Genomic DNA, 14,027 nt, shown 5'->3' with positions numbered 1-14,027 from the left:
GAGGCCGGGCGGGGGCTCTGGGTCAGAAGCCCCCAGACTCATTTTTCAGGTTTCCCCATCCCCTGCTGGAACCGGAGTGAAGGTTTGGGGGTGCCCCCCCCCCCGGGGCATCCCCCGGTCCCTGGGGGGGGGGCTGCGGTGCCCGTTTTACTTAGGGGCCCCGAGCCGGGTAGCGGGGGCGGGGCGGGGTGGGAGGGGCCCAGCCCGGACCCCCTCAGCCGGGGGAACGGCCCGGCTCGCCCCTCCCCGCCCGGCCCCGGCGGGGCGCGTGGGTCGGGTGTGTAAATGCTGAATAAATAAAGGGAATTTGATTCCGAAGTGATGGTGGTGCTGGGGGGGGCGGGACCGGGGGCTGCGGCGGGGCTGGGGGCAGCGAGTGGGGCCGGGGCCGCGGGCACCGGCAGCCCCGGGGCGGTGACCGGTCCCGGTGGGCCCCCCGCCCCGGACTACATTTCCCAGTAGCCCCCGCGCCGCGCTTCCGGTCACGCCTTCCCGCCCTGCCTCTCGCCAGCTCTCGCGAGAGCCGCGGTGGCCGCCGGGAGCTGTAGTCCGCGCTGGGCGCCGGGCCAGGCCGCCCCAGCGGCGCCGCGGGGGCTGCCGGGAGCTGTAGTCCGGGTGGGCGGGGACTCGCCTTCCCAGCGTGCCCCGCGCGGAGCCCGCGCTCCTGCTCTGCTCGCGCTCTCTCGCTCGCGCTCCCCGGGGTCTCCTCAGCGCGGCGGCGGCGGCGGCGGCGGCGGCGGCGGCGGCGGCGGGGGGGGGCACAGCGGCGGGGGGGGGGGGAACGGCGGCCGGGGCCGGGCGTAAGCGGCTCCGACCATGTCGGGCGAGGAGGAGGCGGCCGAGCTCACCATCGCCGAGGACCTGGTGGTGACCAAGTACAAGATGGGGGGGGACATCGCCAACCGTGAGTGCGGGCCGCGGCCGGGCGGGGGGCGGCGGGGCGGGCCGGGGGTGCCCGGTGAGGCGGGGAGCGGCGTGGGGAGCGCCGGGCGGCGGCGGGGCCTGAGGCGGGCGGTGAGGCCTGGGCTCCCCGGCGGCCGCCTGCACACGCCGGTGGAGCGGAGCGGGGCGGGGGGGGGGGGGCGGGCAGCGGTGCGTTCCCCGCGGGCGGCGGGGGCTCCCCGCGTGCCACCGGACCCGCACACGGCCGCCGCCGGCACGTGGCCTCCGCGCCCCACGTGCACCGGCGGCGGCGGGGGGGGTGTGTGGGGGGGCAGGGCCTGCCTCCCGCCGGTCCCCCCGCCGCCGCCGCCTTCCCTCCCGCGGGGGGAGCCGGGAGCGGGGCCTGGCCCGGCGCCTGCCCCGGGGCTGCCCCGCGCCGCCCCTTTGTGGGGGGCTTCACCCCCCTCCCCCGCGGGGGCTGCTGCCGGCACGGCCCCGGGACACGCGTGTTTCCCCCCTAAAACTTTGCGCCCCCCCGAGTTGTTTCCTTGTCGCTGCTGTTTCTGTCAGCGGTTGTTGTCGCTGTGTCGCTGGCGGGGGGCAGCCGGGGGGGGGGGCAGCCGTGCAGGGGGCGAACGGCCCGGCCCTGCGGGGCCCTTCCCGGCGTTAACGAACAGCCCCGGGAGCGGCACGTCCCGCACGAATTGTCGCTGACTCCGACGCTTCTTTTTAAGTCGCTGCCGGTAACCGGGGACGCGGGGCTGGGAGCCGCAGCGGTGCGGGCTCCCCTTGGGGAAGGGAGGTCGCCACTTTGGCTTCTCTGCTGGGCAAACTGGATTTAACGGCGTGCCCGGAGCTGGGCTGCGCGGCGGGGCCGCCTCCCTCCCCGGGGGGCAACGGCTCCGGTGCAGCGTCCACGCGAGCGTGTTTGGGGAGAGCAAAGGCAGGAGGTGGCAAGAGGTTCGAAACGCGCTGGGTTCCTGTCCGAGCCGGGGGCCTTTAGTGACATAAAGCGCTTTTAATTCCCTCAGCGAAGGCCAGAGCGCGGCCGGTGGGTGCTCCTTGGTCAGGGCTATCGCTGCCTGCTGCCTGGTTCTGCTCGGAGCAGCACGGCTCTCCGGTTATCTTCACGCTGTGTTTGTTTTACCATTTCCTATTCTCGCCCCTCTCTGTCCTGCCGTCCACTGAATGTCTCTTTATCCAGTTTTATCTGTACTTAAAAATATTCCAAATTTATCGTTAATTGTGACGCGTGGAAAGGCGACCAGAGAGATCTGAAATTTAATTCGTCGCACGGGTGAAAGACTTCAGGTTTTTACTCTGTCAAAGAAATCATGAAAACCCACCCGCTCGTGAACGTCCCTTCAGCACTTCCGAAACATTTATCGCTGTCACACCTCGGACACACGCCACCGGTTACAGAAACTCCCACCCAGCAGAGGCCCTTCGCCAAACAGCCTCTCGTAAAAAGTGTGCTCTGAGAACCTGCGAGGATGCCCTTTTACCCCAGGATCCGAAAACCTTTCAGGGTGGGGTTATGGCTCCCTGTAGAGTGTCCCAGCCGGGGAGAGGAGGACGCAGGGGAAGGAGCAGCTCGGGGGTCTGCTGGTGGCAGCCGGAGCGCCCCAGCCCCCGGGCGGGTGGGGAGGCCGTTGGGACGTGGCTCCTCCAGCAGCCCCCAGGCCCCGTAGCGCCATCGAGGTGTTTGTGAACGTGCTCTGTGGTATTTCAACCAAAGCCGCTGCTTTTCCCCTCCTTTCCCCCCTCAGCCTGTGTAGCACGAGGCACCCCCAGCAGAGCCAGAGGCTGCTGGGCCTCGCGGGCACCAGGACGTGCCCAAAAGCGAGAGCTGGGAGCGGGCAGCAGCGCTTCCTCTGACCCGCAGCGCGGAACGGGGCGTGTGGAGTTCCGTGTGCCGGGCCGTGCGCTGGCACTGCCGGGCCGGGGCACGTGGGCACCGTGAAAACACGTTTCTGCAGAGTAAGGGCCTCACGTAACCGGCTCTGCCACGCCGCTGCCAGCCCTTGTGCCCGGTGAAGTCTTTCAACTGCTCCGTACCCCCGGTCCCGCACGTCAGCAGCAGCGGCCCCCACTCCTTTGATGTGTCTCTGGAGTAATTTCCAAACCTGTTCCTGTAGCTCTGACTTCTCCAGAAAGAATGTGGGAGAGCGGTGTTGGGCTGCTGGGTTTGACAGAGCTCGGCGTCTGAAGCTGCAGCAGCTGGACCCCAGCGACGGTTGTTTGCTCACAATAAAAATTAAAGTGGCATTTCTGCCTGTCCCGGGGCCTGGCGAAGAGCTGAGCCCAGAGCCTTGTTCCCTCTTGGAAAACCAACAGCCCTTTCCACCGTGGTGCCACGTGGTGGGTGTTGGTGTTGGGTTTGAGGCCGTTAACGCGCTTCAACGGCCCCGTGTCTGTGTTTGAATTCAGGGGTCCTGCGCGCCGTGGTGGAAGCGGCGAACTCCGGCGCGTCGGTTCTCTGCCTGTGCGAGAAGGGGGACGCCATGATCATGGAGGAGACGGGCAAGATTTTCAAGAAGGAGAAAGAAATGAAGAAAGGTGAGGCCTGCTCCCGAGGGGTTCTCGGCGTGGCTGTGGGTTTGGGTCCTGTTGGGTGGCTGGTGTGAACGGGCAAGAGCGCAGAAAGTGCTAATTAGTGTAAGAAAGAGTTTGCTGTCCCCAGAAAGCCAATTTTGACCCCAATCCTCCGGCCTGCCCTGCCTGTAGGCATCACTGATGAGCCTCAGCTTCCCATTTCGATGCACCCCATCAGCCACACTTGTCCAGAGTAGCTCTCGTTGCAGTACGGTTGTGGCTGGTCTGTAGGTGCCGTGGAAATTGTGTGACGCTCGAGTGCGTCGCCCAGAGCTCCCTGATCTCTGTTCTGGAGGTGTGAGGTCCCCTTTGCAGGTGGCTCACCACCCTGGGTGTGGTTCTTTGGTTGCCTGGGCAAAGGGAGCAGGCCACGCACTGCGATCCTCGTGGCTTTTTGGCTGGAGCCTTGTGTAACGGGGCGTTTTTCAGTTCAACAGCTGGAACCCTGCGTGGCAGTCCCCAGCGGCGGGGCTGCTGCGGCCGGGAGGCTGCAGGGTTCCCTGGAATGCTGTTTTTCCCTCCGTAGGTATCGCCTTCCCAACGAGTATATCAGTAAATAACTGCGTCTGTCACTTCTCCCCCCTGAAGAGCGACCAAGACTACATCCTCAAGGACGGGGACTTGGTCAAAATGTGAGTGTCTTGGTTATTCTGCGAGCTCACTGTTGGCACCTGGGCTTTGCTGTCCAGTCCTGCTCGGTGCGTTAATCGCTTCCTCAGCGTGGCTAATTAAAGACTCGAGTAGCGAGTCGAGTGAAGCGCTGGAAACACCCTCGAGCCTTCTGGTCCTTCCAGGAGTCACGCAGGTTCCCCGAGCCGTGACGCCCCACCTGTAATTAACTCTCTTTGTGTTGCAGTGACTTGGGAGTCCACGTCGACGGCTTCATAGCGAATGTAGCGCACAGTTTTGTCATAGACGCCTCCAAGGTGGGTTTGTAATGGAGCCACGTCCCTGCTGCTGCTGCCCTAAGGTGGTCACAGCAGGGAAAACTGCCCCCTCCTAAAAATTATCCAGCCCTCTGGGAAGCGAGGGCTGACACGCTGCTTCAGCACGTACAGTTTTGCAAGGTTACCAATAACTTGAGACAAAGCGCCGCTGCGGCGAGTTATTTGCATGTAGAGCGTCTGGGGCTGTGGGGCGGACTGGGCAGACTGGTTTTGCTGCCCCCTCTACTGGCCGAGGCACGGGGAGCTGGGCGCCGTGCTGCTGGGAGCGCTGCCTTGGCCTTGGAGAGCTGAGCTCAGGGGCGACTGGTTCTGCAGACCCCAAAACTAGTCCCTGCTGCCCACTCCTGCCTGGATGCAGCTGGGGCCGATGGCAGCCCCGGCACGTGGTGGTGGGGACGCCGCCGTGGCACGCGTGGCTCGGTCGGGCGGTTTGGCAGCGGTGGGAATCGGTGTTGTGTGCGGGAAGTTGTCCCATACCACGTTTTTAGCTGTAGTTTTGGGAGGAGGATGGCGGTGTGGGGCTTGGGAATGGTTTTCCTCCACTCGTCGAGTCTGAACGACTCGATGGGGAGAAGACAGAGAAAGCACCATGTTTTGAAGGGTGTTGAGATCTTCCCAGTCTGTATTTCTGGCCACAGGAGAGTCTTGTTCCGTTTTCAGTCTTTGACAGTGATGTGCGTGGCCTAGGGTGTCTCTGCTGAAACTCGTGAGAGCCAATTTGGTTGTGGCTGATACTCATCTGCTCTTTTAATGGGGGAGAGACTAACGATGGAGCTGTGGAGCCAGAAGCTTCCACCCCTGAGCTCGATTTCCCCGTTCAGTGGGGGAGAGTGTCCAGGTCGATGGAGAATCTGCACCTCTAGACGCTCAGAACGGCGTCCTCGCTAACGAGGGAAGGGAACGTACCGTAAAGAGCCTTTATTTTTCTGTTCTCCAGGAAAACCCCGTGTCAGGCCGTAAAGCCGATGTCATCAAGGCGGCTCATCTCTGTGCTGAAGCTGCTCTGCGCTTGGTAAAGCCTGGAAACCAGGTGAGCGACTGCCAGGGGGAGGTATGTCCGGGCACGGGGCGAGGAGCTCGATAGAGACGCTGCCCGTGCCAGGCTTCGTGTGTAGAAATAAAAGCGTGTGACCTTGCCTGGGAAGAATCGCCAGCGATGTGGGGAATCTGGAAGCAGCTGTCTGCAGGCAGCTGAGCCGCTGCTGGGGGAGCACCGGCCCCGGGGCGGGGGGCAGCGACTCCTCTGGCAGCAGCGCTGGGACCCGAGCTCTGCCTTGGGCCATGGTGGCTTCGCAGAGAAGCCTCGGTGCTGCTGCTCCCCGGCCCTTCGCTCGCTGAGGACAGCTGGGCACGCGCGGCCGAGCCGTGCTGCCTTGAATCCCCCTCTTGCACCTCTCCCTCGGTTTTTGTTGGTACAGGATTAAAGATGGAATCCTGACACCGGTTCTCCTTGGTTTTGGAGCTGTTAGAGCCCCAGTCGGTTCGAGAACCTGCCGGTTTTATCACAGAACGCTGTCGAGTTAAAAAACCTGTCACGCTTCTGCCTTCAATTTTATTTCCTTAACGTGTTTTCGTGTGTTCTCCTTCCAGAACACGCAAGTGACAGACGCGTGGAACAAAATAGCCCACTCGTTCCACTGCACGCCGATCGAAGGTAAGGCCGGAGGGAGGCAGCTGTGGTTTAGCTGCACACCAGACCCTGAGCTGGGAAACACTTAACGACTACGAGTCCTGGACACGCCATCTCCAAAGGCAGCAGCTTTGCTAAAGAAATCCCTTCAAAACTCTCTAGATTCTTCTTCCTTCCTCTGTGTTTTTTTTTTATTTTTAAAGATGCATTAATGTAGGAACAACAGACGTGGGCTGCCAGGGCTGGTAGGTAGGTCCTGGCTCGTGCGCTTCCTGCCGACCTTGGCCGGATCGCTCAGCCCTTTGCTTTCATCCTTGACCACTCGTAGTCAAAACCCCTTCAGCAAACACATAACAGCTTGTTTGTGCTGCGAGAGCCGCTGCAGCGGCCGCCCGGAGGTGTGCAGGGTACGTCATTTCCTTCCAGCTCCAAACCGACCCGCGTTCTCTTCGCAGCGTTGATAAGGGGCGAGTGGGGAGGCGCTGGGACAGCTTCTGGTAGGAACGAGGCCACTGGAAGGTGGTGAGAGAGCGTGGCCTGACGTTTGGCACGTGCAGATGCTTTTCTCCTAGTCGGTCACATCGCTGTCAAACGGTTCTTTCAGCCACAATTAAATCGGTCCATTATTAGTTACATTTCCTGAGATACCATCAGGCTGGCTCGCTCTCTTGGCCTGCCCCAGCCCGGGCGCGGGGCATCAGGTCCCTGGAGGGTGTGTGCGGTGGCTTTGTGGCTCTCACAATGCCCTGCTCCTCTCGGTGAGAAAACACGGCGCCAGCTGCGGTGAGGAGGCGGCCGCTCGCGCTGTCGAGGGAGTTTAAGCAGCCGCTGGTTTGGAAACAGCCGAGTGCCGTGATTATCTGGGCGCTGGCAGCAGCGTAAGGCCCCAGTTGATGGAAACAAACGGGGTTGTGCTTTCCCCTCCCGCCAGCAGCAGCCGTCCTGCCCGACCGGGGACGCGGCTGTCCCTGCTGGCTGGGGGAGCAGAACGGGAATGGCTCTTCCAGACTTCGGTTTGAAGGTGGATCGTAGGAGAGAAGGGAAGAGCGAAGCAAACCCCCCGAAATAAACCCCCTCTGAGTGCTTTAGGCACTGGGGAAGGGACTGAAAGTTTCTATTAATTTGGCATCTTTAAAAACCCCCGAGGGCGCGTTGCAGGTGCCTGCGGGCTCCCCCCAGCCCGTCCCAGCCCACGGGTTGGTGCACGTGAGGAGCAGCAGCGCTTCAGGCTCGGTGACCGGCTGCGCCCGAGCTTGCAGCTCCTCCTCAGAGTTCCTGAGGTCAGAGCGGGCTTCGGGGAGCTCCGTGTCGGTGCTAAGGCACCTGGTGGCCCACGGCTGAGGGAAGCTGAGGCTGACAACCGTTTGCTTAGCGCTCGCTCGAGCTGAGGGCCACAGTCCCAGGCCAGTCGCTGGTTCGCAGCACAGAGGTGTTAACGGGTTCTCTCTTTGTGGCAGGGATGCTGTCACACCAGCTGAAACAGCACGTGATCGATGGAGAGAAAACCATCATCCAGAACCCTACAGACCAGCAGAAGTGAGCATGGCCTCGGGGGCTGCTGCTGCCGGCGGCGTGTGGGAGGGGTGGGGCTGGGGCCGGAGCGGTGACCCTGTTCTCGCTGCGGTGTCAAGTGGGGGATGGAGCAGATGTGTTTAACTTAACCAGGGTGTAGGCTGCTCCCCCCACGGCCTCTCTTGAAGGCTGGCCCAGGGTGGCAAATCAATGCCTCGTTAGCCCAACGGTGTCTTGTCCGTTCGGTGTGAGCCGTAGCTCCGTGTCTGGGGCTTGTTCTGAGAGAGGGAGGCAGGGAGCTGCTACCACGAGGCTCCGCGCTTGGTTTCTGTCCAGTCTCTCGAAGGAGTCTGCTGGAGGCTGCCAGCGAACAACCAACTGTTGCTCCTTGTGGCGGCGGCTGCTAATTCACCAGGAGCTGTGCCAGGACCTGTCGGTTGTCTCGCAGAGGCTGCCAGGAGCCCACGGGGTGGTGATGGCTGTCAGTACATCGCAGGGTGGTGTTGAACTAATGAGCTGGAGATGTCATTGCGTTCTGTTCCAGCAGCTCCTCTCAGGGGTCCCTCGGGGTTGGGTCTCACGCTGAATATTTAGAGCTCGGTGGCTTTCAATCCAGCCCTTGGGCTGTCAGCTCTCCGGCGTGGCCATGTACCAGGCGTGGTGGGGGCTCTTGGCCTGCCCAGGACGTGACCACGAGTTCAGAGAGCTGGTGCTGAATGTCCCAGAGCCCTCCCGCCCCTTACTGGGGATGGGGCTACTTGTCCCAGGCAGGACAACTGGTTTGTCGTTGTTCTCTGCCAGCCTGTCACTGGTCAGCTCTGCTGCTGGCACCTTCTGCGTCTGCGGTGCCAGCCTTTGCTCTTCGGGTCAGGGACGTGTCGTTGTAGCTCTGTGGCGCTTTGTGGGAGGTGGGCGCTGCGTAGGAGGTTTTGTCTTCTCTGTTTACCTTTTTTTGTCTCACCAAACTCTTTTTCATACAGGAAGGACCACGAAAAAGCAGAATTTGAGGTCCATGAAGTTTACGCTGTCGATGTTCTCGTCAGCAGTGGAGAGGGAAAGGTGAGTCCGGCGCTTCTTGGCCGGCGGCTCCTCTGTGCGTGCGCTCAGAGCGGCCGTGGGTCACAGCCACGTCCTTGTGGGTGCCAGTTCCAGCCAGGGAATCCTCATAGCCTGGGTCTCGCTGCGCCTTTCGGGGTGGAGGTTTCCCCATCCAAACAGTCGAGGTGCACCTTCACGGCGTCGGGCCGTTGGGTGGTCGGCGGGGGAGGTGCTGCGCTGCTTCCGTGGTCTCTCAGCTCTGTTCACCTTCTCAGGCGAAGGACGCTGGGCAGAGAACCACGATTTACAAAAGGGACCCCTCCAAACAGTACGGCTTGAAGATGAAAACCTCCCGTGCCTTTTTCAGCGAGGTGGAGAGGCGCTTCGACACTATGCCATTTACTCTCAGGTATTTGCCCTCACTCGTGGCCTCCCCGAGTGCTCAGGGCTGGGTGCTGGGTGTGAGCTCACGGGCCACGCTGGCAGCAGGCCCGGTGTGTTTCAGCGTCCCGTCGCAGCGGGGGAGGCAGCAGTGGCTGCTTTCGGTGGGGGTTTGCTGTGCTTGAGCCTAGGAGTGGGTGGAGGAAGGATGTTACAGGCTTTAGCAGGAATCCCAGGCTGAGCCTGAGGATCTGAGGATCTCCTGTGCCTCGCGTGGCAGGTGGGGAGCCGGGAATTGCGTTTAAAATAAGACAGAGAGGGGTGACAGCAGTGCCGGGGTGCAGCACGCAGAGGCGAGGCAGTTTCTTGCAAGTGATGCCCTCTCAAACGAAGGAAAGGGTGTTCCCTTGGTGGGCTCCTGCCATCCTTAAACCCACTTGCCTTTTCCACGCTCTGGAGGGAACGGTTCACCCGGCAGCTGCCTGCTCTGGCACTTTGCCTCTGCCCCACGGCGCTGCCGGGGCGAGGGGGATGCAGGTGAACGTCTCCAGCCCGACCCCGGGGGCAGTTCTGAAACCTGCGGGGTGGAACCGGGCTTCTAGGAAAGGGCCTGAGCTCAGGGCTGGCTCCGTCTCCTCCGCAGGGCGTTTGAGGATGAGAAGAAGGCCAGGATGGGGGTGGTGGAATGCGCCAAACACGAGCTGCTCCAGCCCTTCAATGTCCTCTACGAGAAGGAAGGTGAGTGCTGGCGGTGGGAGGACGGGAGCCGGGCGGGGACGGGCGCGCAGCTGTCGGGCGCTTCCGGGCTCTGGTGAGACCAGAGATGCACTTCAAGGGCCCTGGGATTTACCCTCCAGGAAACTCGCTGCCCCTTGGCTTCTGGGTCTTGTTTTGGAGTCGTTCCAGTGATGAGATGAAATATTTTGTGGAGTGATTTCCTGGGTGGGAGGAGGGACTGATGGCAGAGGCGCTCACAGAGCTGGGGGGTGCTGAAGGGATCGTTTTGCCCTGCCCGGGCTGGGTTTAAGCAGTTCCCACGAGGTGATTTTTAGCAGTGACAGTGTGGAAGTGGCACAGGAATGGGAACATCTGGTTGGGAACATCTGCCGAGGTCCCGGTGGGTGGGATACAGGGGGGCTGTGGCAGTAATACCCATTTCTGTCTTGCAGGGGAGTTTGTTGCACAGTTCAAGTTCACAGTGCTTTTAATGCCCAACGGCCCCATGAGGATAACGAGCGGCCCCTTCGAACCCGAGCTCTACAAGTCGGAGTTTGAGGTGCAGGATGGAGAACTGAAGGTTGGTTTAAAGATAATAAATAAGCTGTGGCACGTGGCGTGGGTCACCCTGTGTTTGCATCCCTGGGGGTAAAATCCAGCAGCCTGTGCAGGGGACGGGCCGAGGCGTGGGCTCAGGAAGGCAAAGGGGTGCACAGGAGAAGGTTGGGCCCCTCTTCCCTGCGTCAGGCCCCGGCTCCAGCGTGGTGATGACAGCCAGCCCTTCCCTGGGAGCGGCTGGGGAGCCTCGACAGCTGCCTCCAAGGCCTCATTCCTCGGCGGGGCGTGAGCCTGCAGCATTCCCCATCCATCACTGCCCGCCGGGGCTCACCACCATTCCTGCGCTGCCTGGCCGGGCTCGTTCCGCTTCAAAGGCTTTATCTGCTGTCAAAAAAAGGAGTTGTCTCTCAGCTTCTCGTGTTTCCTTCCTGTCCCCAGGCCCTTCTACAAAGTTCTGCAAGCCGGAAGACCCAGAAAAAGAAGAAAAAGAAGGTAATTGGCCACGTTCTGTGGGGGTGAGCGGCACGTTCTCTCCCGCAGTCGGCAGCGCCCGAGGTCCTGCGTGGTGGCAGTCGGGGCTCGCCTCCCAGCCCGCCTTGAAGGGCACCCTGGTGTTCCCCCGGCTTGGGGTCCCTGGGGTGGGCTGCGCCGTGCCTGCCCCCCGCCCCGTTGCCGACACCGCCGTGGCTTTGTCTCCGCAGGCCTCCAAGAACGCCGAGAACGCGACCACGGGAGAGACGGCGGAAGAGAACGAGGCCGGCGACTGAGCGGCTCCCGCTCGCCCCGTGTAGCACCCGACTCACACACACTCGCCCCTTTTTCCCCCCCAAAAACCAGAAGCAAAATAATCTGGCACTGTTTGTCTCTTACGACCAAACGACAAACAGTCTGGACTTCCCACTGACTACAACCAGCTCCTCTTGACTTTGCCAATGAGGGAGGATTCTCTCAGCCACTTCAGACTACTTAAAAAATCAAGCAGAAAAATAAAATCAGGAGTAAAAGCTAGTCTATATCCACTCTTTCTAACCTTTGATACCACCCACACTTGTCGAAGAGGTGAATAGCGAAGAGAGGGAGTGTAGAGAGCTGCCTGCTTCCTTCTGCCTCCTCCCTTGTGTCTTTTAATTTCTCCCTTTACAGATTTTCTTGGAGGAAAAACAAAACCAAACCAACCCAACCGAGACAAAGCGCCCCGTGGTTGGTGACCTGGTACGCGCGGACGGCGCGAGGCCACGTGCCTCGGCCCCTCCCGCCCGCGTGGGCATCGCTCCCCGGTGCCTGGGGCGGAGCATTCCTCGCTCTTTTAGCCTCTAGATTGTACGTTTATAATTGGGCAAAACACCAAATTTCCCGTCCCCTGTGAAACCGTAGACTGTTCGTCTGCTCCGTTCTGTCTCTGCCTTGATTTACCTATAAACGCTCTATTTTTTACCACGCCGCCGTGGCGAGCTCGTTTTTAAATCGACTGTCAACTCGCGCAGGAGCGGACGCCGTTCCCCGCCCGCCAGCCCTGCGGAGGCTGGGTTTGAACTCCCCGGGGTCCCGCGGAGTTTTATTCCTCCCCGTGGCCGGTTTCCGTGGCCCGTGAGTGTGCTCCGCTCCCACGTTGGCTCTCGCAGGGTCTCCCGTCCACGCGTGCTCCTGTGGCGACGGGCGAGGGAAATGCCGCAGGAGCTGTCGGGGTCGGGCTGGAGGCCGGCCAGGGGTATCGCTCTTTTATAGTAAGTCTTTTTTAAAAAATAAAGAATAAAAAAAAGGGAAAAAAAAAAAAAAGCCGATTGAATGACCCGTAGCTGGACGTGAGGTTTCTTTCTCCGCTGACCGGCTCCCTGGTTCTTCCCCCGCCGTAGCTGAAAAACTCGCCTCTAAACCCGCTCCCGGGCGTCTCCGCAGGCACCGCGCTTCCTCGCCAAGATCTGCGTTTTCCACCCCAAACTCACACGTGCAAATATTACCAAAGTCAATAAAAGAGAATAAATGATGCGGGTTTTTTTTTTTCCTGAATTTTTCCATCTTTCTGCTCCTGTTCTCCAACTCTCCCACCTCCGGCGTGGGATGGGCGCGGGCTGGAACCGCTGGTGGGCTGGGCTGGGCAGCGCCGAGCTCTTCACCGTGACCTTGAGTGAAAAAAAACCTATTTTTTTTTCCCCAGGAGGAACATTTTAGCGTTTTTAAGCAATATTCTGCCCTTGGGGCCGAGCTCACTTTTCTCATAGTCCACAGTAGAGATTTATAAACCACAGAGACCTGCTGGAGGTTTATTTAATTCTCTATTTTTACTTTAAAGACCAAAAAAAGCTGCACCTCTTGATACAAGAAACAAAAAACAGTTGTTAAAAAATTTTGACAGTGGAAACTCCTGAGAAGAGCTCCGTGACTGACAACTAAACGTGACCCGGGACAGCTCCGGCCAGCGGGACGGCTCAGCTCGGGAGGGAACGGACCGGGGTCCTGGGGGCCGGACCGGGGGCGCAGGGGGCCGGTCCGGGGGAACGGGCCAGGGGCCGGGGAGCCGGACCAGGGGCGCGGGGGGCCGGGCCGGGGTCCGGGAGAACGGGCCGGGGTCCGGGGCGGCCCCGCCGGGCCCGGCGCTGCGCAAAATGGCGGCGGGCGGGCGGACTACATCTCCCGTGATGCTCCGGGGGCCGGGACTACAGCTCCCATGATGCCCCGCGCCCAGGGGGCGGGGACACGGCGCTACCCTATAAATAGGCGCCGGCGGGCGCTCACGGCCTCTCCGGGCCGCCGGTGCTGCCATCTTGTGGGTTGTCGCTACCGGCCGCCTCAATCCGCCGCCATCCGCCGTCCGCGCCGCCGCCCGCCCGCCGGGACTGAGCGCGGCGCCTCCGCACCGCCATGAGGGCCAAGGTGAGCGGCGGGGGCGGCCGATGGCGCCTCATCCCCCAGCCCGGAGGGTCCCCGGCAGCGGCCGGGCCCGGCCGGGAGGGTGCGCTGTGGCCTGGAGAGTCGGGGGGGGTCCTAGGGGGGCTCGGGGCGGGGTAGAGCGGGTGGGGGTCTCCGGTGGAGCGGGGCCGGGGCTGCCGGTGCGCGGGGATGGGGCGCAGGCGAGGGAGCCTGAGGTGGGAGAGCGAACGGCGAGGGGTCGGTGCGCCGCGGGGTCGCTGGGGGGCGCGGGGCTGGAGCCGGGGTCTCTGGGTGCGTGGGGACGGGGGTTCCCTATCGGGGGGGGGGGGGGGTTCTCTGTCGCGATAGGAGGGGTCTCTATCGCGAGGGGGGTCCGGGTGCCTTGGAGGAAGTGGGACGCAGCCCCGGCCCCCGGTACCGGCACTAACGGCGCCCCCTCCTCTCCTCTCCCCCGCAGTGGCGTAAGAAGCGCATGCGCAGGTACGTGGGGCTCCCCCGGGGCCGCCCGCCGGTCCTGCCCCGCCGGGGAGCGGGGGGGTGCCCCGGCCGCCGGCCTGTCCCGCCGCGCGGGGCCGGCCCCGGGACCTGAGCGCCGGTGTCTCCCCCAGGCTGAAGCGCAAGAGGAGGAAGATGAGGCAGAGGTCCAAGTAGGCCCTGCCGCGGGGCAGCCGCCGCCGCCCGGTGCCGCGGCGGGGGGGCCCGGTGCAGCGGGAGATGACCCGCTGCCCCGGGCCGGTTCTGAGCTCCGTTGTGCCGCGAATAAAGCTGGTGTTGTTGGGACACGGTGTGGTTCCTCCGGGAGCGGCGGGGACCGGAAAGGAAGGGGGGGGGGGGGTCCTCCGGTAACGGGGCAGACGGGCGGTACCGGGCGGGTTCCCCAGGACCGGGGGCACCGGGCG

The 14,027-nt window shown here is 62.5% G+C and overlaps 1 protein-coding gene and 1 long non-coding RNA gene across 2 annotated transcripts; both read left to right on the top strand.

The window, feature by feature from the left end:
• The first annotated feature begins 764 nt into the window (after positions 1–764).
• On the top strand, positions 765–11,264 carry PA2G4 (proliferation-associated 2G4). Its single transcript, XM_068410916.1, has 13 exons — positions 765–904; positions 3,313–3,441; positions 4,004–4,109; positions 4,334–4,403; positions 5,362–5,454; positions 6,015–6,078; positions 7,512–7,590; positions 8,547–8,625; positions 8,880–9,013; positions 9,629–9,723; positions 10,155–10,282; positions 10,699–10,752; positions 10,962–11,264. The coding sequence occupies exons 1-13, from the start codon at positions 817–819 to the stop codon at positions 11,025–11,027; spliced, it is 1,185 nt and encodes a 394-aa protein (XP_068267017.1). The 5' UTR covers positions 765–816; the 3' UTR covers positions 11,028–11,264.
• Positions 11,265–12,986: 1,722 nt separating this feature from the next.
• LOC137669050 (uncharacterized) lies at positions 12,987–13,908 on the top strand. The gene is made up of 3 exons (XR_011049034.1): positions 12,987–13,131; positions 13,586–13,608; positions 13,737–13,908. It is a non-coding gene; the product is annotated as an uncharacterized lncRNA (long non-coding RNA).
• Positions 13,909–14,027: the final 119 nt, after the last annotated feature.

This window comes from Nyctibius grandis, chromosome 11 (assembly GCF_013368605.1).
Source record: "Nyctibius grandis isolate bNycGra1 chromosome 11, bNycGra1.pri, whole genome shotgun sequence".
Classification (NCBI taxonomy): domain Eukaryota; kingdom Metazoa; phylum Chordata; class Aves; order Nyctibiiformes; family Nyctibiidae; genus Nyctibius; species Nyctibius grandis.
The sequence above is the reverse complement of the archived record's forward strand: the minus strand, read 5'-3'. Positions and strand labels throughout refer to the sequence as shown.